Source organism: Microtus pennsylvanicus, chromosome 7 (genome assembly GCF_037038515.1).
Source record: "Microtus pennsylvanicus isolate mMicPen1 chromosome 7, mMicPen1.hap1, whole genome shotgun sequence".
Lineage (NCBI taxonomy): Eukaryota > Metazoa > Chordata > Mammalia > Rodentia > Cricetidae > Microtus > Microtus pennsylvanicus.
The window spans coordinates 25,111,638-25,133,251 of NC_134585.1; the positions used below are offsets into that span (position 1 = coordinate 25,111,638).

General features: G+C 41.1%; 1 protein-coding gene across 11 annotated transcripts in view; it reads right to left on the minus strand.

Moving 5' to 3' along the window:
- Lims1 (LIM zinc finger domain containing 1) overlaps positions 1–21,614 on the minus strand; it is a 117,182-nt gene continuing 95,568 nt past the window's right edge. For 4 of the 11 annotated variants that reach the window (XM_075980241.1, XM_075980244.1, XM_075980238.1 and 1 more), the window contains exons 3-10: positions 21,272–21,338; positions 18,807–18,927; positions 17,202–17,351; positions 15,922–16,072; positions 14,091–14,183; positions 8,658–8,706; positions 4,480–4,555; positions 1–3,499 (exon numbers count right to left, since the gene is read on the minus strand). In XM_075980241.1, coding sequence (XP_075836356.1) covers positions 3,385–3,499; positions 4,480–4,555; positions 8,658–8,706; positions 14,091–14,183; positions 15,922–16,072; positions 17,202–17,351; positions 18,807–18,927; positions 21,272–21,338 — 822 coding nt within the window. In that variant the 3' untranslated portion in view covers positions 1–3,384. Of the gene's footprint in view, positions 3,500–4,118; positions 4,309–4,479; positions 4,556–8,657; positions 8,707–14,090; positions 14,184–15,921; positions 16,073–17,201; positions 17,352–18,806; positions 18,928–21,271; positions 21,339–21,614 lie in introns of all 11 variants that reach the window. The other 7 variants (XM_075980242.1, XM_075980237.1, XM_075980233.1 and 4 more) reach the window with 4 other exon arrangements.

Consider the following 21,614-nt stretch of genomic DNA (forward strand, 5'->3'; position numbering starts at 1 on the left):
ATGGATAATTATGAACATTTATTAAGCACCAAAGTATACAGCAATGGTTGCTACATAAAAAGCACAATTATTGATATAATTTCCAGCCATTAAGCTTACACTCTAAAGTAAAATACAAGAATATTGTCAGCCTATGTCAAAGTTTCCTTAACTTGGAATTGGCTACTTTGGCAAATGGGTGAGGCAAAATGACCTATTTCAGTGTTAATAAGGCTTTGAACATGACACAAAAAAAATATTTTATGTGTTTCCATTTTTCCCATTATATTAGGAGAACTAAGGACAAAAAGGGCACTTAAAGATGTTATAAGCACAATTATTTCAGATTGCCCCTAAAAATTCAAACAGAGATGTCCACTAGCAAATACCAGTAGCCAGTGAACCCAACAACAAACAGGAACTGGACCAAGTCTGTCTTTGCCCCAGTTAAACCTCTCCATCTTCTTCCGCACTAAGGGCTCCAACGATACCCCCACAGAGAGAAGCACCATCTCTTGATGAAGTATCATATAACCACCAAGTCAAACTTGAAGAGTCCTGTCTGAAGAGGACTGAGCAAAGACGGCAGCGGGGACTCTGGCTACGGATGACATGTAAGATGTGTAAGCAATGGCTCAGGCCATACATCTCCAAAGCGATGGGGGAAGCATGTGAATGCTTGCTTTTCTGCTTCGCATAGCTAGTGAGGTACATAGCATCAAGACCCTAGACTACAAATTCTACTTGCCTAAATGCGTGTATAATACTTCATAAACACCTTTAAGGTACTCATTGCTTGTCATTATTAGCTGACAAAGGCACACTGAAGTAATTTTGGTTCTTATTGTCAAAGACAATTTTAAACTGCTAAACAAACACAAAGCATGTATTGTTTTTAATCACTTATAATTTTCTTAATCCCAAAAGAAAATTAAAAAATAAAGTAACTGGCTACAAGTTAGTTATCTGAAAGCAGAAATGTATTCATTCTATAATGTGCATAACCAAGTATTTTAAAAAATTCATGATTACAAACATTTTAATGGCAGAGTAATAGCATCCTGAGATATCCTTTTTTGTATATATGTCTGAGTATGTATTTCTGAATGTGTGATAAGTATATGTGTACGTGGAGGCCAGATGTCTATCTTGGGTGTCATTCCTCAGGAGCCGCCCACCTTGTTTCATTTGAGAGAATGAAGCAAGAGCCTCTTAGATCTGGGGCTCACCAGTTAGGCTGGGTTGGCAACCCAGTGAGTACAGTGGATCTGCTCACCTCCAGGTCAAAGTCAGGTCCTAACGCCCAAGTACTTTACTGACTGAGCTATTTCCTAGGCACCTGAGATAGCCTTAATGGCAAAATGATATACTAGTGTTGTTGTTTCTGGGGTGTCTTGGGGGACAGCATCTCACACTGTAACTAGGCCTGGTCTCCAACTCATGGCAATCTTCCTGCCTCCTAAGTGCAGAGACGACAGTGTGAGTCACCATACCCAGCAATGTTGGCTATATATATCTTGGTAACTTAGAAAAAAAAAAGTAACATGTTAGCAACAGAAACATCTTTAAAATGTTCATACTTTTGCATATTGAGTTTATACAAAAAGAATGGTCCAGACATTTCAGGATAAAAACTTCCATAAAATAGAACTGAGTTTTACCTGAAGTTAATATTCTTACCACTCTCTTTCAATCTGAAAGTATCATTTATACCTTTTTACTATCTTATAGTAGATAAAACCCAATTACAACATTTGAAATGAAAAAAACTAACACATGTATCAACATCATTCTAATAAGAGGACAAATATTAGTTTCCACTGGCTTCCTGAGAAAGAATTTTTAAAGTTTATCAGTGATGAATGATTCTAAATTTACAAATCTCAAAGTATTTTTATTTGGTATTATATGAAACATCTAGCATTCCTGATTAGGGGATGCAGTTTTCTAAGGCAAGGAAAGTCAGATTATTTATGAAGCACAGATATTAGCACACAGGTACTATCACGTGCACAGCCACATTTTCTGAAACAAGAGTCCTCAGCTGGCCTAGGACTCTCAGAGCTCTGTCCTCCTCTGCATGCAGAGTGCAGGGATTAAAGGCCAGTGCTGCCATCCCTGACTCATACCCACTTTTGAAAGTGATACATTCCAAGCTGCATAATAGTTCATCTCATGTCCTATTTGAATACTACATATTTTACATTAGCTTAAAAGTATAATTGTATAACATATTTTTTAAAATGATTCATTTTCCCAATATCACAAAGTGTGCAACATTTTCAAGATAACTGGTATAGCTTTGTTTTGCTCAACAATGTAAAAGACATACCAGTAGTTACAGCAACTGTATTAAGTAACTGTACAAAGAAAGAAGCTCATAAGGAGCACAAAACAGAAAACTAAGCATAGTGATTTGACAAAAATTCAAGTCTTTTTGAAATATTTTTGCTTCTTAGTAATACGCATGTTCCTTTTTATAACACTAACTGGATAAACACACTAGGAGTGCATAGGAATTATTTTGGTAGTTTACTTATCTTTCCTATAGCCTTCTCCAGTATATGAGTGAGAAATTATTTTCTTTTTTTTATAAGATTTTATTTATTTATTATGTATACAGTATTCTGCCTGCAGGTAGACAAGCAAGCCAGAAGAGGGCACCAGATCTCATTGCAGATGGTTGTGAGCTACCATGTGGTTGCTGGGAATTGAACTCAGGACCTCTGGAAGAGCAGCCAGTGCTCTTTACCACTGAGCCAACTCTCCAGCCAAAGAAAATATTTTCTTATGAGATAAAAGAAAGCAAAGTTTGGAGTCTTTTAAAATCTGAGCCATGTAAAAGCTGACTCTTTATAAATCTCAGTCAAAGTATTTTTTATTTGGTATTATATGAAACATCTCGCATTCCTGATTAGGGGATGCAGTTTTCTAAGGCGAGGCAAGTCAGATTATGTATGAAGCACAGGTACTAGCACACAGGTACTATGACGTGCACAGTCACTTTTTGTTTTTGGAAACAAGGCTCAGCACTCAGGTGACTGTGGAGGTGAGAGGACAATTCGTGGGAGTGAGTTCTCTTTCTACACAGACCCAGCGCTGGCTCGTGGAGCAGAGTGCTTTAATTTTGAAGAGTTAAATTTATTTGGAGGACAGGGATTAATTAAAATTATCCTTTAACATGTTTTCTTTTTTCTTTTCTTTTTTTTTAATCCTGCTATATAGCATTTAATGTCCACAGACTGCTAAGGCTAAAGTCCTGATTTCATCTGTGTTTTACATGGGAATAAACATTTTTTTCTTTTTAAATCAGAAAAGAAAAATGAAAAAAAAATTCTCTCTAATGCTTTGATGCATCTTTAGTTAAGGGTGGATCAAGCTAAGTAATATTGGTTAAACCAGAAGTTACTTCCTTCCTAAGGTCTCAGCTAGTTTCTTAAGTCTTTTCTTCAGCTCCAATGGAAATTTCTCATAGCACTTCTTGCAGACTGGTTTCATGTCAAACTCCACAAATTTATTCCTAAAGATAATTATATATAAAAAAAATTAGTGGAAATGTATCCAGCATACACACACATACACACACACACACACAGATAATGTGACATAAATTCGCTAAACTACATATAAATAAGACACCATATAACATACTATATAAAATATCTATATTCATGTCAGTAAAGAACTATAATTCTAATCTCAATTCTGAATGTAGTAAATGTATAGAAGGATTGGTAAATCAGGCAATGGTGTCATAAACCTTTAATATCGGCACTTGGGAGACCAGGCTGGCCTTAAGTTCACAAAGATCTGCCTGCCTCTGCTTCCTGAGTGCTGGGATTAAATGTATGTGCCATCACCACCTGACTGAAGTAGGAATATTTAAACTTTTGCCTACAAAATAGCTTTTGTTCTAAGAAAACATTGGGAAAATGGTTTAGTTATGCCCACAGATGGGACAAGCATGTGCACACAAGCCATTGTTAAGTATGAATGCCATTATAAGTTTTATACTTGTAATAGGCAAAAGAACAGGACAAGTATCAAGTATTTCAATCTCTGATGGCCACAAGAACATGCACAAAAAAAAAAAAGAACAAAAAGACAAGCAAAAAAGAGCGGCATCCTAAAAGACTAACCACAGGAGAAGCAATGAGAATGACGTAGAAGGGACAGAACGTTTACAGACACACTGGCTTTCTCTTTCTCTGCTTGTCCTTATCCTTTGCTTCTCTCTCCCGTTTGGCAAGTCGCCTCTTAAACTCTTCTGGCATTTTCTCATAACAGTATTTGCAGACTGGCTTTAGATCAATTTCAACAAACTTATCCCTTTGAGTAGAACAAAGAAGGGACAGAACAGGAACAATTAAAGAAGAACATTTACATTTAGGACTCAGGAGAAAGAAGAGACAGGCATCAATCACTTCCCTTTTTAGATTCTAAATGGCATCTGAAAACTTGTAGCTTGAGCAGTCAAGATGGGCTAGACTAAGGACTCACTTGAGCGTCAGTTTGGTATTGCAAGTGGAACAGGCAAAGCAGCTCACACACCAGGCCTTGTTGAGCGCAGAGACCACTAGGAAAAAAAAAAAAAGAGATCCAATCACATGGGAGCATTTCACTGAGGAAAGAGGGGATTCAGTTTTCAACCCGAAAGAACAAAGAGGGCTGTTCCCAGGTACCTGGAGGAGGAGCTCAAGCCTTCTTTCTTGATAGGTTCCTTTATTTCTGATACAGAGTCCTACACTCTGTAGCCCCGGCTAGATTGAACTCCTGATCTCCCCATCTTAGCTTCCCTGATTCTGTGTATCACCAAGCATGGTAAAAGGTCTTTTTTCTTGCAAAAACACAGTCAAAAAACTTAATGCTATTAACATGCTTCCAACAAATCTAATTTTTTTTATTATGGCTATTTTTTTCACTTTTGTTTGATTTTTGAGGCAGGGTCTGATTATGTTGCTCTTGGCTGTCCTGGAACTCACTATATGTGGAACAGGCTGGCCTCAAACTCATAGAGCTTTGCCTGTGTCTGCCTTCTGAGTTCTGGGATTAAAGGCATATGCCACCAAAAGCGTAGCTACTTTTTTTAAAACATTATTAAAAAGATAGGATGGCTGGGCAGTGGTGGCACACACCTTAAATCCCAGAAGAGGCAGGTGGATCTCTGAGTTCAAGGCCAGCCTGATCTATAAGAGCTAGTTCTAGGACAGGCTCCAAAGCCACAAGAAACCCTGTCTCGAAAAACCAAAAAAAAAAAAAAAAAAGATAGGTTTCACCAGTGCATGCCTTTAATCCCAGCACTTGATAGGCAGAGGCAGGCGGATCTCCATGAATTCGAGGTCAGCCTGGTCTATCAGAACTAGTTCCAGGACTGCTAGGACTGCTACACAAAGAATCCCTGTCTCAAAAAAACAAAAAGAGATAGCTTTCAATTTAAGCCGTTTTTTCTTTTTCACATTTATCTTTGTGTATGGTGCATGAGTGGGCACACAGACATCTGTGGATCTATGTGAAAAGATCCTGACATTATGGGTACACAGGCATCTGTAATCTATGTGATCCTGACATTGTGGGTGCACAGGCACCTGTGATCTATGTGATCCTGACATTATGGGTACACAGGCACCTGTGATCTATGTGATCCTGACATTGTGGTGCACAGGCACCTGTGATCTATGTGATCCTGACATTATGGGTACACAGGCACCTGTGATCTATGTGAAAAGATCCTGACATTGTGGGTGCACAGGCACCTGTGATCTATGTGATCCTGACATTATGGGTACACAGGCACCTGTGATCTATGTGATCCTGACATTGTGGGTGCACAGGCACCTGTGATCTATGTGATCCTGACATTATGGGTGCACAGGCACCTGTGATCTATGTGATCCTGACATTGTGGGTACACAGGCACCTGTGATCTATGTGATCCTGACATTGTGGTGCACAGGCACCTGTGATCTATGTGAAAAGATCCTGACATTGTGGGTACACAGGCACCTGTGATCTATGTGATCCTGACATTGTGGGTGCACAGGCACCTGTGATCTATGTGATCCTGACATTGTGGGTGCACAGGCACCTGTGATCTATGTGATCCTGACATTGTGGGTGCACAGGCACCTGTGATCTATGTGATCCTGACATTGTGGGTGCACAGGCACCTGTGATCTATGTGATCCTGACATTGTGGGTGCACAGGCACCTGTGATCTATGTGATCCTGACATTATGGGTACACAGGCACCTGTGATCTATGTGATCCTGACATTGTGGGTGCACAGGCATCTGTGATCTATGTGAAAAGATCCTGACATTGTGGGTACACAGGCACCTGTGATCTATGTGATCCTGACATTGTGGGTGCACAGGCACCTGTGATCTATGTGATCCTGACATTATGGGTACACAGGCACCTGTGATCTATGTGATCCTGACATTGTGGGTGCACAGGCATCTGTGATCTATGTGAAAAGATCCTGACATTGTGGGTACACAGGCACCTGTGATCTATGTGATCCTGACATTGTGGTGCACAGGCACCTGTGATCTATGTGAAAAGATCCTGACATTGTGGGTGCACAGGCACCTGTGATCTATGTGAAAAGATCCTGACATTGTGGTGCACAGGCACCTGTGATCTATGTGAAAAGATCCTGACATTGTGGGTGCACAGGCATCTGTGATCTATGTGATCCTGACATTGTGGGTGCACAGGCACCTGTGATCTATGTGATCCTGACATTATGGGTACACAGGCACCTGTGATCTATGTGAAAAGATCCTGACATTGTGGGTGCACAGGCACCTGTGATCTATGTGAAAAGATCCTGACATTGTGGGTACACAGGCACCTGTGATCTATGTGATCCTGACATTGTGGGTACACAGGCATCTGTGATCTATGTGAAAAGATCCTGACATTGGGGTGCACAGGCACCTGTGATCTATGTGAAAAGATCCTGACATTGTGGGTACACAGGCATCTGTGATCTATGTGATCCTGACATTGTGGGTGCACAGGCACCTGTGATCTATGTGATCCTGACATTGTGGGTGCACAGGCATCTGTGATCTATGTGATCCTGACATTGTGGGTGCACAGGCACCTGTGATCTATGTGATCCTGACATTGTGGTGCACAGGCACCTGTGATCTATGTGATCCTGACATTGTGGGTACACAGGCATCTGTGATCTATGTGATCCTGACATTGTGGGTGCACAGGCACCTGTGATCTATGTGATCCTGACATTGTGGGTACACAGGCACCTGTGATCTATGTGAAAAGATCCTGACATTGTGGTGCACAGGCACCTGTGATCTATGTGAAAAGATCCTGACATTGTGGTGCACAGGCACCTGTGATCTATGTGAAAAGATCCTGACATTGTGGGTGCACAGGCACCTGTGATCTATGTGAAAAGATCCTGACATTGTGGGTGCACAGGCACCTGTGATCTATGTGAAAAGATCCTGACATTGTGGGTGCACAGGCATCTGTGATCTATGTGATCCTGACATTGTGGGTGCACAGGCACCTGTGATCTATGTGAAAAGATCCTGACATTGGGGTGCACAGGCACCTGTGATCTATGTGAAAAGATCCTGACATTGTGGGTACACAGGCATCTGTGATCTATGTGATCCTGATATTGTGGGTACACAGGCATCTGTGATCTATGTGATCCTGACATTGTGGTACACAGGCACCTGTGGATCTATGTGAAAAGATCCTGACATTGACACGGGAATTTTCTTTGATCACTCTCTATCTTCTTAGTTGAGGAAAGGTCTCTTAGTTGAACTCGGCAGCCACTACAGCCAGTCTGGTGGTCAGCCTGCTCTGGTGAGCCCTGCTGCTCAGGTGGCACTGCGCAGGCAGCACCGACAGTGCTGAGGACAGAAGTCTGCTCTCATGATCACATACGTATTGACCCTCTGAGGCATCTCCCCAGCCCTATTTTGCCTTTTTTAGCTTTTAATTTTTCTTTACTTACAAAGTGGAGACACCAAATACTATCCCCTCTCAGCACGGTGGGCAGTAGCCCACCTGTCCCATGTGGTTCAGATGAGCTTTTCTGACAAGGCTTGACACCCAACAACCTTTCTGCTGTGTCTCTGCCTCTACTGCTGTTGGCCCACCAAAGAAATATGAATCAGATAAAAATTTTAAACATCAGACTTTATCTGACTGTGAGGGGTGTTTGAAAGATGACACACTTCCTTTGTCCTTTCAAGTGTCTCCACAGCTAAGCTGATTTGCCATGGCACTAAAGATGGCTCCCGGACTAACGTTGCAACTAACTGTGGTTTTCCACAAAGCATTTCCTGACTAGGTGATGTCTACTGAGAACTAGAAAGCATGCGGTAAACAGTGTTGTTTAGAACTCTGGCAGGGCTGGTTAGTGACCATTAGCAAACACAGCTGCTTTCCCCATGTTGTAGCCAATCTGCCCTGCATGGTTAGCCCACGCAGCAAGTCCTAGCAACCCGGTACACAGCTCACAGCAGCTGTTCTGCCTCGTTAGCCCAGCTCTCTGCTGTAGCGCACTTGAGACGCATACCAAGAGGGAACAACTGATAATGACCACATCACAGCCCATCAGCTTCTTTCTCTTGTCATTCCACCCAAGTGTTTTTATGCCACTGTCCCGTCCTCCCACAGATACATACCATCACCTTCTATGACGCGGTTGCAGTGGAAACAAACATCACCAAACAGCTGAGGATAAGATGAGAACAAGTGAAAGCTCAAAGTGTGTTGAAACTAAGTTTTTTAAAAGATTGATTTATTTATTATGCATACAGTGTTCTGTCTGTGTGTATGTCTGCAGGCCAGAGGAGGGCACCAGATCTCACTACAGATGGTTGTGAGCCACCATGTGGTTGCTGGGAATTGAACTCAGGACCTCTGGAAGAGCAGCCAGTGCTCTTAACCACTGAGCCATCTCTCCAGCCCCTGAAATTAAGTTTTTTAACAATAAGTATTCATACCATCTCTGTCATTCCTGTTTACCACTGAAAAACAAGTGGCTAGCAACTAAATTTTAGAATTTATTCTTACTAAAGATAATTAGTAAATGATTACTTACAATAAAAAAAATCATTCACTTTTCATCACTTCAACTTATTTTTCTGGTGACAATTTGAGCACCAAAATAATTTATAAAAAAAAATCCCAAGAACCTTGAAGTCCTTACAGATAAGAAATGGATAAACAACCCTATGCCCAGAAAGGGAGGATGGCAGCTGTTCAAGCAGAGTGCCAATGGCCAACTGAGTAGGGAGGGCATTAGACAGGGTAAGTATCATTTCCAACCAAAGCAGGCAGAATTACTGCATGTCACCAAATCTAAAAAACAAACAAAGAACAAAAAAAAAAAAAACTGCCAAAAAGCAGGACATTTTCAGTCAAAAAGTGATTGTCCACAGGTTGTTGGATATAAAGAAGCGGGAAACAGCAACTCACAGTGTAGATATAGCCAACATCAAGCCTGGATGGGCACCAATGGAGCAGTAATGAACAGAGGAGAGGCGCTAAGGAGGACATACCACCACCACCTGTTCAGATTCTAGCCAAGAGCCATAGCCCCAGAATAGTAACAAAGAACCAGTAGAGGAGACCAAGGGAAAAGAAACCAATTAAAGAGACTGGAGATGTCCCATATTGAAGATGCTGAAGAACTATCACAATACTAGAATACACTAGTCTTAAAGCAGGAAACAAAAATGCTATAAGAACATTATTAAAGCCTGGTGGTGGCGCACGCCTTTAATCCCAGCACTCAGGAGGCAGAGGCAGGCGGATCTCTGTGAATTAGAGGCCAGACTGGTTTACAGAGCTAGTTCCAGGACAGCCGAGGCTACAAAAAGAAACCCTGTCTGCAAAAACAGAAACAAAATAACAACAACAAAAGAACATTACTGGGCTGTGTGCAGTGATGCATCCCAACACCTGGCAGGCTGTTTCAGTAATACAGTGAGCCCTGTCTCTAGATAAATAGGTAAGTAAATGCCTAAGGGATAAGTGTTAGGAAATATTATTTTCAGGTGTGTAACATTAGCTACAGCTCCATTTGTTTAGCTCTGTGAAGCCGTGTTACTGTGCTTGTCTAAAACACCTCATGGTCCTAATAAAGAGATGAATGGCAAATAGTGAGGCAGGAGCAAGGATAGGCAGGGCTAGCAGGCAGAGAGGATAAATAGAAGGAGAAATGAGAACGAGGAGGAAAAGGAGAGGAGGACATCCGGACCAAACACCCAACAAGTCACAGAGTAAGAAGGAAAGTAAGATATATAGAAGTAAGAAAGATAAAAACCAGAGGGAAAAGGTAGTCAGAATAATTTAAGATAAGAAAAGTTGGCAAGAAACAAGCCAAGCTGAGGCTGGGCATTCACAAGTAATAATAAGCCTCCGTGTGATTTATTTGGGAGATGGGTGGTGGGCCCCTGAAAAAAACCAAAAGAGTAAAATATCACATAAACTGGAATAAATTATTGTAACAATACTGATAAATGTGCTATATAAAAAAGATTTGTACTCTAGGGAAATATGCACTGAAACATACTGGGGAAAGGAACATAGCTGCATCCAATTTTTACTATTTAAAGCCCTGGGGCTGGAGTGATGGCTCACAACCAAAATATAAAAGTCCTGATTGTTGTGGGAATTTGCCATTCGGTCTAATGATGAATGGAATGGAGTGGGTCAGCCCGATGGGCACGGTCTTCTTTGGGGATACGTGACCTCTTAAAAAGCAAGGGAGGAGGAAAGGTAGCACACTTCTCTCTTTCTCTCTCTCTTGGATGTGGAAGGCTTCCTGACGCCATGGCTCGGTGACCTGGTCCAGAGCTTTCTCCATCCTTTAATGGTGGATGGAGAGGCAGCACCAACGCCTCATTTCTTGACCCAAAACTTCCATAGATTGCTACTCTACCTGACCCCTAACTGAGGAGCTAAGACAGTTGATGGCTTCTGGAGTTAGGAGAGTGAACCTTCCTTAAGAGTGTAGCTCCTCAGGGATACAAGGAACATACCTAAACATAATAAAGGTAATATACAGCAAGCCAACAGCCAACATCAAACTAAATGGAAAGAAACTCTCAGCAATCCCACTGAAATCAGGAAAAGGACAAGGTTGTCTACTCTCTCCATATCTATTCAACATAGTTCTTGAGGTCCTAGCTAGAGCAATAAGACAACAAAAGGAGATCTAAGGGATACAAATTGGAAAAGAAGAAGTCAAACTATTTGCTGATGATATGATAGTTTACATAAGTTACCCCAACAATTGTGTCAAGGAACTTCTACAACTCATAAACACTTTCAGTAATGTAGCAGGATACAAGATTAACTTAAAAAAAAAAATCAGTAGCCCTCCTGTACAGAGATGATAAAAGGGCTGAGAAAGAAATCAGAGAAACATCACCCTTCACAATAGCCAGAAATAGCATAAAATATTTCAGAGTAAATCTAACCAAACAAGTGGAAGACTTGTATGACAAGAACTTTAAATCTTTGAAAAAAGAAATTGAAGAAGACACCAGAAAGTGGAAAGATCTCCCATGCTCTTGGGTAGGTAGAATTAACATAGCAAAAATGGCAATCTTACCAAAAGCAATCTACGGATTCAACACAATGCCCATCAAAATCCCAGCAAAATTCTTCACAGACCTTGAAAGAACAATATTCCACTTCATATGGAAAAGCAAAAAACTCAGGATAGCCAAAACAATCCTGTACAATAAAAGAATTTCTGGAGGCATCACAATCCCTGACTTCACACTCTACTACAGAGCTACAGTACTGAAAACAGACTGATATTGGCATAAAAAACAGACAGGAGGACTAATGAAACTGAATCAAGACCCGGATATTAATCCACACATCTTCGAACACCTAATTTTTAACAAAGAAGCAAAAAATTTCAAATGGAAAAGAGAAAGCATATTTAACAAATGTTGCTGACATAACTGGATGTCAACATGTAGAAGAATGAAAACAGATCCGTATCTATCACCATTCATAAAACTCAAGTCCAAATGGATCAAATACCTCAACATAAAGCCAGCCACACTGAACCTCATAGAAGAAAAAGTGGGAAGTACCCTTGAATGCGTTAGCACAGGAGACCAATTCCTAAATATAACCCAGTAGCACAGACACTGAGAAAAACTACTAATAAATGAGACCTTCTGAAACTGAAAAGCTTCTGTAAAGCAAAAAACACGGTCAACAAAACGACAGCCTACAGGATGGGATAAGATCTTCACCAACCCCACATCAGACAGTGGTCTGATCTCCAAAATATAGAAAGAACTCAAGAAATTGATCATCAGAAGAACAAATAATCCAATAAAAAATGGAATACAGTCCTAAACAGAGAATTCTCAACAGAGGAATCTAAAATGGCTGAAAGACACTTAAGGAAATGTTCAACATCTTTAGTCATCAGAGAAATGCAAATCAAAACAACTCTGAAATTCCATCTTACACCTGTAAGAATGGCCAAGATCGAAAACACTGATGACAACTTATGCTGGAGAGGTTGTGGGTTGAAGGGAACACTTCTGCATTGCTGGTGGGAGTGCAAACTGGTACAGCCCCTTTGGATGTCAGTGTGGCGATTTCTCAGAAAATTAGGAAACAACCTTCCTCAAGACCCAGTAATACCACTTATGGGTATATATCCAAAGGATGCTCAACCATGTCACAAGGACATGTGCTCAACTATATTTATAGCAGCATTGTTTGTCATAGCCAGAACCTGGAAACAACCTAAATGCCTCTTGACTGAAGAATAGATAAGGAAAATGTGGCACATTTACACAATGGAGTATTATACAGAAGAAAAAAAATAATGACAGCTTGAATTTTGCAGGCAAATGGGTGGAGCTAGAAAACATCATTTTTGTGTGAAGTAACACAGACTCAAAAAACCAATTATCACATGTACTCACTCATAGGTGGTTTTTAAACATAAAGCAAAGAAAACCAGCCTACAAATCACAATCCCAGAGAACCTAGACAACAATGAGGACCCTAGAGAGACTTACATAGATATAATCTACACGGGAAGTAGAAAAAGACAAGATCTTCTGAGTAAATTGGGAGCATGAGGACCATGGGAGAGGGTTGAAGAGGAGGGGAGAGGCAGGGAGGGGAGCAGAGAAAAATGTAGAGCTCAATAAAAATCATTAAAATACAGAGAGGAAAAAAATGTAGCTCCTGTAAGTTGACCATGTGCCAGTGGATAGCCTCACACCCAGATGTAAATTGGAGCACAAACTAGAGTAGATGTAGGGTGTAGGACGGTGGGGTCAATCTGGGAGAATAAATTAGAGTGAGGTGGGAGTGGATGATCAAAACACTGTATGAAATTCTCAGAGAACTAATACAAATATTATTCATAGACCTATCTATGGGCTGCAGCAGCATCTCTATAGTTAAGAGAACTGGCTGCTCTTCGAGAGGACCCAAGTTCAATTCCCAGCATCCATGTAGCAGCTCATAATCATCTATAACTTTAGTCCCAGAGGATCCAATGCCCTCTTCTAGCCCCTACAGGCAGTGCACATATAGGGCAAATGCAAATAAAAAAGAAAAAAAAGCAAACCTCAAACCAAAAACAAAACAAAACTATAGACATTTAAATGTACATAAATATCTGTACATAAAAATATGTGTTTTAGGGGCTGGAGAGATAGCTGAGTGGTTGAGAGCACTGACTGCTCTACCAGAGGTCCTCAGTTCAATTCCCAGCAACCACATGGTGGCTCACAACCATTCGCAATGAGATCTGGAGTCCTCTTCTGGCCTGCAAGCATACATGCAGGCAGAACATTGTATACATAAATAAATCTTTTTTTAAAAAAAGATATGTATGATACAAAGGTCTATTTTTATATAGTAAAATCAAATGTACCCAGAGGAAGCAAATGGAGATTATGGGAAAAGGTAGATATATAGATATTGTTGGTATGTTATTTAGAAAGTAACTCAAAGATTTAAAACACATCTCTGTAGACTAAGTGCTTTCTCTACAGTCAAAACATTGATGAGTTTTGATTTGCATGTATCAAGTATCTAGTAAGGATAATCATTACCTGATTATAGTGAGTTTCGCAATAGGCCAAGCCCTTCCTCTCATAATGGCGATGTCCAAGAAATGGCTTTTCACATTTGGCACAAACAAAATGCTGGAAAAACAAAGAATAGATTTTTTTGAGATGCCATGATTTGATTTATCTAACAAAGTAACCTCAAAGTTAACCAATTCTTAGAAAAGATAATAAGATTAATAAGCAGATTCCCTCCCATTTTTCTGTGTGATAGCACCTCACTAGGTAGATCTTATAACTTTCTGATGTTAAACTTGCTGTGTAGACCAGGCTGGCCTAGAATTCAAAAATAGCTACTTGCCTCTGGTTCCTGAATGCTGGAATTAAAGGTGTGTGCCACCATACCTGGCAAGACCAGCTACTTTTATGGTCTAATGTCTATAAGGCTCTAATGGGTTACCTTAAGATAACCGCTCAGTGCCAGGTAGTAGTAGCACACACCTTTAACTCCAGTCCTGGGGACCAGAGGTAGGCAGATTTCTGTGAGGTGAAGGCCAGCCTGGTCTACAGAGTGGCTTCTAGAACAGTCAGGGCTACACAGAGAAACCCTGTCTTGAAAAACCAAAAAGATAACTGCTCAGCAGTTGGAAGAACCTGCAGCTCTGGATTAGGGTCTGGGTTTGGTTTCCAGCACCAGTAGTGAAACTTACGACTATCCCTAACTCCAATTTTGGGGGAATCTGATGACCTTGTCGGACCTTCACAGACACCAGCAACACATGCAGGCCAGGTACAATTACATAATTGTAATTACGACACAATTAATCACAATAAAATCATCTTTAAAAAATACAAACTATTAAATAATACACATGAAAGGAGATGGACATTCCAGTAGTATTTGTCACTGAGAACAGCTAATTGTTGTTGCATGTGACACTCCTGTCCTCAAGAAGGGTTTTTTTTTTCCCCCTGAGACAGGGTTTCTCTGTCTAACAGTCCTGGCTGTCCTGGAACTCACTTAATAGACCAGGCTGGACTTGAACTCATTGAGATCCACCTGCCTCTGCCTATCAAGTGCTGAGATTAAGGTGTGTGTGTGTCACCACTGCCCGGCCTCAAGAAGGATTAGAACAAAGTACACATTCTGCATTATGCTGTCATGTTCCAGCGTTCTACATGTTTGTTTACTATTAAGTTGTACTGGTTAGTCTCTGTCAACTCGACACAAACTAGACTATAACAAGAAGCTGTTTCCACCAGACTGGCCTGTGGACACGTCTGTGGGGTATCTTCAGGCTTGCTAATTGACGTGGGAGGGAACACTTATTGTGGGAGGTGCCATCCCTGGGCAAATGAGCCTGGGCTGTCTAAGGAAGGTGGCTCGGTGACAATGAGCCTGGAAGTAATCCAAGAAGCAGCATTTCTCCTTGGTCTCAGCTCCAGTTTCTGCACCCAGGTTTCTGACTTGAGTTCCTGACTTGGCTTCACTTTGCAAAGAACAATAACCTGTAATCCATAATAAACCTTTTCTTCTCCCAAGTTGCTTTTGGTCAGTTGTTGTTATTTGTTTTGTTGTTTTTGAGACAGGGTCTCTCTATGTAGTCCTGATTGAGCTGGAACTCATTACCTAGCTTGGAACTCACAGATATCCTCCTGGTTCTACCTCCCAAGTGCTCGGATTAAAGAAGTATGCCACCATACTTGGTTTGGGCAGTTTTTGTTTTTATATCACAGTGATAGAGAAACATATTAGGACAAAAACCAACTGTTTTTTAAGAATGTCAACATTTAGTCTTTAAACTGGTCTTATCTTGCAGGTGTACTTGAGGCACAGAAACAAAGTACTGGCCACCTTTGGCAGTACTGTACTTACCTCCACATGCCATTGCTTGCCCATGGCATTCACTACTCGCCCTTCAATGGGCCTCCGACAGGCGCCACAGATAGGGACCCCCATCTTATCATGACATGGCAGACAGTACAGCTCTCCTTTCAGCTCCCGGGCATCAGCAGTCAGCTCCTTCCTGTCCACCAAAGACATCTAATTGAATACTACTGTACAGTTGAACAGTTACCCAACAGAGGAATTTCTTAATAAGATTTTAAAAGATATAATCCTAACAATCTCTTAATAATTTTTATCTTCTCATTAATGGTGATCTGAGAAACCTGAATTAACCTGGGTTTCAGGTTGTTACCAGTGTCTTATTAAAGGTGAGACACAGAAGAGGTCAGGCACAGCCATTTCGGTCCTGTTTATCACTGCTGTATAATATAGTAACATATTACATTTCAGTCCATTTGTCTTCCTTAAAACTCACAGTGCTGGGTTCAGGAACAGTAGTCCACATTTGTAATCCCAACACTTGGGAGGTTGAGAAAAAAGACTGTGAACTTGGAGACAGACTGGGATACACAGGTGTTTAATATTATAAAAATATAAATTATATTGAGTGAGGGACACAATAGGCCCCACTCTTAGCTGAGGAGCTCTTGGTAGTTAATGGCTGCTGGCAAAAGGGGAATCATTTATCTTCCAGGGTATAGCCACTGGTAAGGTGTCCATCATCCAGGAAATAACTCCACAGCTATGTACTTGCAAGAAATCCTAATTAAACTCAGTGGACTATAAAAACAACAAGAATAAGAGAGCAGAATGGGGGTGATTTTCATTAAAACATGTTATAGACACATGTGAAATTATCAAAGAATAAATAAGCTGTTAAAACAAAAATAATAAGAAAAGAAATTATATTGGTAATTCATCATGGGTCTTAAAATTTTTGTGTATAGGTACTTTGTATGTATTTCTGTGCACTACATGTGTGCCTGGTGCCTGCAAGGCAAGAAGAGAGCATTAGACCCCCTGGAACTGAAGTTACAGAAGGTTGTATATTGCCATGTGAGTGCTAGGAAGACCAGTCAGTGCTCTTAACTACTGAGCCATCTCTCCTGCTCCATATCTCACACACACATACACACACACACACACACACACACACACACACACACACACCAAATTAAAAGGAAATAAAACAAAAGCTTGAAGAAAACAAGCCAAGCAGTTTGCTGCAGTAACAGAAACATAGGTAACTGTGCTCCTTCACTTCAATTCTACCGTTCTACACAATGTCAGAGAAAATACTGTAATACCCGCAGTTGGCACAGTTGAAGTGGTCTGGATGGTAAGGGTCATTCTTGAAGATGAGAGGTTGTTCATCAATGATGGCATGGCATTTCTGGCAAATGTATTTTCCAAGGCCTCTGGCCTTTTCACGGTTATGGCATGGACGACACAGGTGTCTATACAGGGTCAAAATGGAAATTTAAAATCTTAAGTTCTTTTTAATCATTAGAAATATACTTCTCATATCTCTAAATAGATATTAATGAAACTTTTTTTTTTTAAAGAAAACTATCTCCTGTACTTAGTTTTCTAGTGAGTCTTAGTAGATTCAAAGTGCAGGAAAAGTTTGTTCCACTAATAGCCCACAGATACACATGGACTTTACACTGCCCATATCTCACTGGAAGAACAGGAGGCATGCAGTAACAGATCCCGTGACTAAGCAAGTCAGTGCATGGTTAGTTCTGTGTTCTCATACCCTAGAAGTACCTCAGACTCTCTAGGGAAAATGCATGAGTCTTGAACAATTCCTTTGTCCACCCACATCCAAAAAGGATGGCAAAGTCTGTGGTGAGCGCACAAGTATTAGTAAATGTTCAGCTGACACATCTATTGGACAAATCCATAGGAGTATGGACACTCCACATGGAGTAACCTGTTACATAGAGCTGTGGGCACACCTGTCTTTTGGATAAATCATTGCCAGTTCTGCAGAAATCTTGTGAAATCAACGGCATTTCTCCCTTCTATAGTACCCTAGCAGTGGATAAACGTGACTTTTCCTGTAGGGCGGCCGGATACTTCCCCAGCGAAACCCTGGTATGAAAGCATCCACTCAGTCAAACCTTGTTCTCATAGCCAAAGTATAATAAAACTAGTCTCCACTTTATTGACAGCACTCACTAATAAGAACAGAGCCCCAAACAGGAGGCAGTCTGTCTGCTCTAACAGCAGACTCAGAAAGGGGGAATCTACTGGCCCTCTGCTCTAACTTAAAAAAATCACTAGTATTCTGTATTTTCCCTTCACCTTGGTTTCAGTTAACATAAGATCATAGCCCGGAAACTACTAACTGTTTATACAGGAAAAAGGCCTGAGTCACTAAAACTAGCTTCAGAGAGAAAAAAAAATCTGACTTGGGCACCCTGCTGGAGTCAAAAGCAAAGTCCCCAAAGAGATTCCCTTTAATGCAAACCAAGCCCCTAGGTCAGGAAGGCTACCAGTGCTGTTCCCAGCCACTGAGGAGCTTCACAGCCACGCCCCCTCTAGAAGTAAAGCACCTCAGAGACCCGGTTTGGTTTTTGGTTTTATTTTTATTTTATTGTGACTGTGAAAATGCCTGTCTGATACTATTGTTACCGCCTATGTAATTGCTAACTTGTCTGTACGCCTATATAAACTGAAAGCCTTGTGGAGAAGGCTCCTCTTTTTCCCCTTCTCTCCTTCTTCCCTTCCCTTCCTTCCCTCATGGAATAAAGAAACATGCAGGAGGAACGTGCTCAAGTCAGTCAATTTGTTCTACCCCTCAGACTTCTTTCCCCAGCCAATTTTCGCCTGCAATAGCGAATCTTTCTGGACCCTGAGAGGTTTAACAAGCTTAACCCCAAAATAAACCTGGCTAACAGTCCTACCTGCCAGCATTCTTGACAAACCCTATGTCTGCCAGCACTTCCTGGCAGAGGTCACATCGAAAGCACTCAGGATGCCAGCTGTTGTTCATGGCTTTAATAACCCGACCAATGATGAATTCACCTATGGGGAAGAAAAGAACAAAACACACCATAAGGTGTTATTTGCTATAAATAAAAGGGCAAGTGTTTAAGGAGGGCTTACTAGGGACTAGGGACTGACTAGCACTCCTCAAATGCGAAGCTACTGCTTTGCCTGAGTTACATCCCATCTCCAGCACTCTGAATCTTCCCTTCTAACATAGGGCCTTGAGTGAGCTGTTCAGGTTTCCCTTAAACTTGAGATCCTCCTGCCTCAGCCTCCCATGTATCTGGATTACAGGTTTCTGTTACCAGCCTCATTTTTTTTTTTTGTTTTTGTTTTTTGAGACAGGGTTTCTCTGTGGCTTTGGAGCCTGTCCTGGAACTATAATCCCAGCCTCATTTAAAAAAAAAAAAAGATTTATTTATTTATTATGTATACAAAGTTCTGCCTGCATGTATTCCCACAAGCCAGAAGAGGGCACCAGATCTCATTACAGATGGTTGTGAGACACTGTGTGTTGCTGGGAATTGAACTCAGCAATTGAACCTCTGGAAGAACAGTCAATGCTCTTAATCTCCAGCCCACCAGCCTAATTTAAGAGAAAGCCTTTTACACTATGTCTATTGAAGTAAGAGAGCAGACAAATGATCTTTCTTTCATCTGAGTCCTCATTTTCTATTTTGTAGCCACATCTAAAACTTTTTATCATATCTCTGAATTCCAAAGGTCATGAGCTCCTCCAGTGCCTCTTGGTTGTCTATGGTCATTGTTGAAACAGACAACTGAAATCAACACACTGTTTCCTTTTATTCTCACACCCCACAGTGGTGTCCTAGGATTGAACAAAGGCTGAGCATGTTGTATCACTGAATGTTTTTTGTTTTTTTTTTTTCTGTTGGTTTTTCGAGACAGGGTTTCTCTGTGGTTTTGGAGCCTGTCCTGGAACTAGCTCTTGTAGACCAGGCTGGTCTCGAACTCACGGAGATCCGCCTGCCTCTGCCTCCCGAGTGCTGGGATTAAAGGCGTGCGCCACCACAGCCCGGCTGTATCACTGAATGTTATAACTTCAGTCTCTACAACACATTTTCTGGTTTTTGTTACTGCTGTGTTTTCAGACAGGGTCTCACTATGTACCCCTGACTGGACTGAAACTTACTATGGAGAACAGGCTGGCCTCAAATTCAGAGATTCTCCTGCATCTATTTTCAGAGTGCTGGGATCATGACTGGCCTGCCACATTTTCCTCATAATTCACACCAACTTCCTTCACTAAGCATTTTAAACATTGAATTCAGGGTCTCCAATCCCTAGACATGTTCTAGCCGAGACACCACTGAGGTGGTCACAGTAAGTGAGTCAAGTACATAAGTGAAGCATGATTAATAAAAACTCAGAGAGAGAAATTGGAGTTCATCTGAAGATCAGGGAAGCAAAACAGCCAATCACTGGCTCTTCTTACCCTCCAAAACGGCGATCCTGCCTCTAGGAATCTCAGAATGAGACTGTGTCTGAGAGCTGTCTCCTCCTGTTTTATAATCCTCTTTAGGGCTGGGATTAAAGACCAGTTTCTATGGCAAACTAGTGTGGCTACTGGGATTAAAGGCCAGTAAGGCTGATCAGTGGGTCTATTTTACTCTCTGATCTTCAGGGAAGCTTTATTTATTAAAATACAAATGAAATGCCTTTATACATAAGCACCTTTATCAACTCAACTGAAATATTCCCTGTCTCTTCTCTGGCCAGACCACAAGCAAGTCAGCTATGTGCAGTGGGAAATCACTGCAGAAGGCTCACTACATGCTTCTTCCCACATGTCCATAGAAACCAATTCTCTCCAGATTTTGGACTTTCTCTAGTTTGATATATACTATCGATACAGAGAAGACAGATAAAGCATCTCTTATAGCTATGTATAAGCACCATCTAAAAGAAAATGTTGCACTTTCTAGCGTTAAATGACTGCCCTAACTAGCTTTAACTGTCAGTCAACTTGACACATCCTAGGGAATGTGAGAGTGGAGTCCCAATTGAGGATTACACTGATCAGACTGGCCTCTGGGCCTGTCTGTAGGAACTGTCTAGATTGTTAATTATCTAGGAAGGCCCAGCTTACTATTACTAGCACCATTGCTTGGACTGTGAAATACAGAACAGCAGCTGAGCTGAAGTCCGAAGCTATTCCTCCATGGCTTCTGCTTCAGGTTCCTGCTGGACTCCCCTCAGTGATGGACGGACTGCGGCCTGGGAGTAGACGATGAAATACGTCCTTTCCTCCCTTCAGCTCTTTCGAGTTAGAGTGCTTTGTCATAACATTAGAGACTGAAACAGTGAATTTTATGATTGTGAGACTTATTTTTTACTTATACTCAGCAGTAAAACTTACCACACTGGTGGCAGCAGGGAGCAAAAAGCATCTGGAAATCATGCTCACAGTACTTCCTTCCTTCAAACTGAAAGAAAAAACACAAGGGCCATGAACTTACACATGTGAAACAAGCACAGAAAGAAATTATTTCATGAACAGACAAACAAAAGGGGCTTATTCCCCTCATTATTTCAGGTCAGTATCTAAAAATTATTACTGAAAGCCTAAATATTTACAAGGTGTACATATTCTAGCATATTTTTTAAAAATTATTTTTATTTATGTGTGTGGTGTTTTATTTGAATGTATGTCTGTACCCCCTTGCATTTCTGATGTCCACGGAGGCAGAAGAGGGCATCAG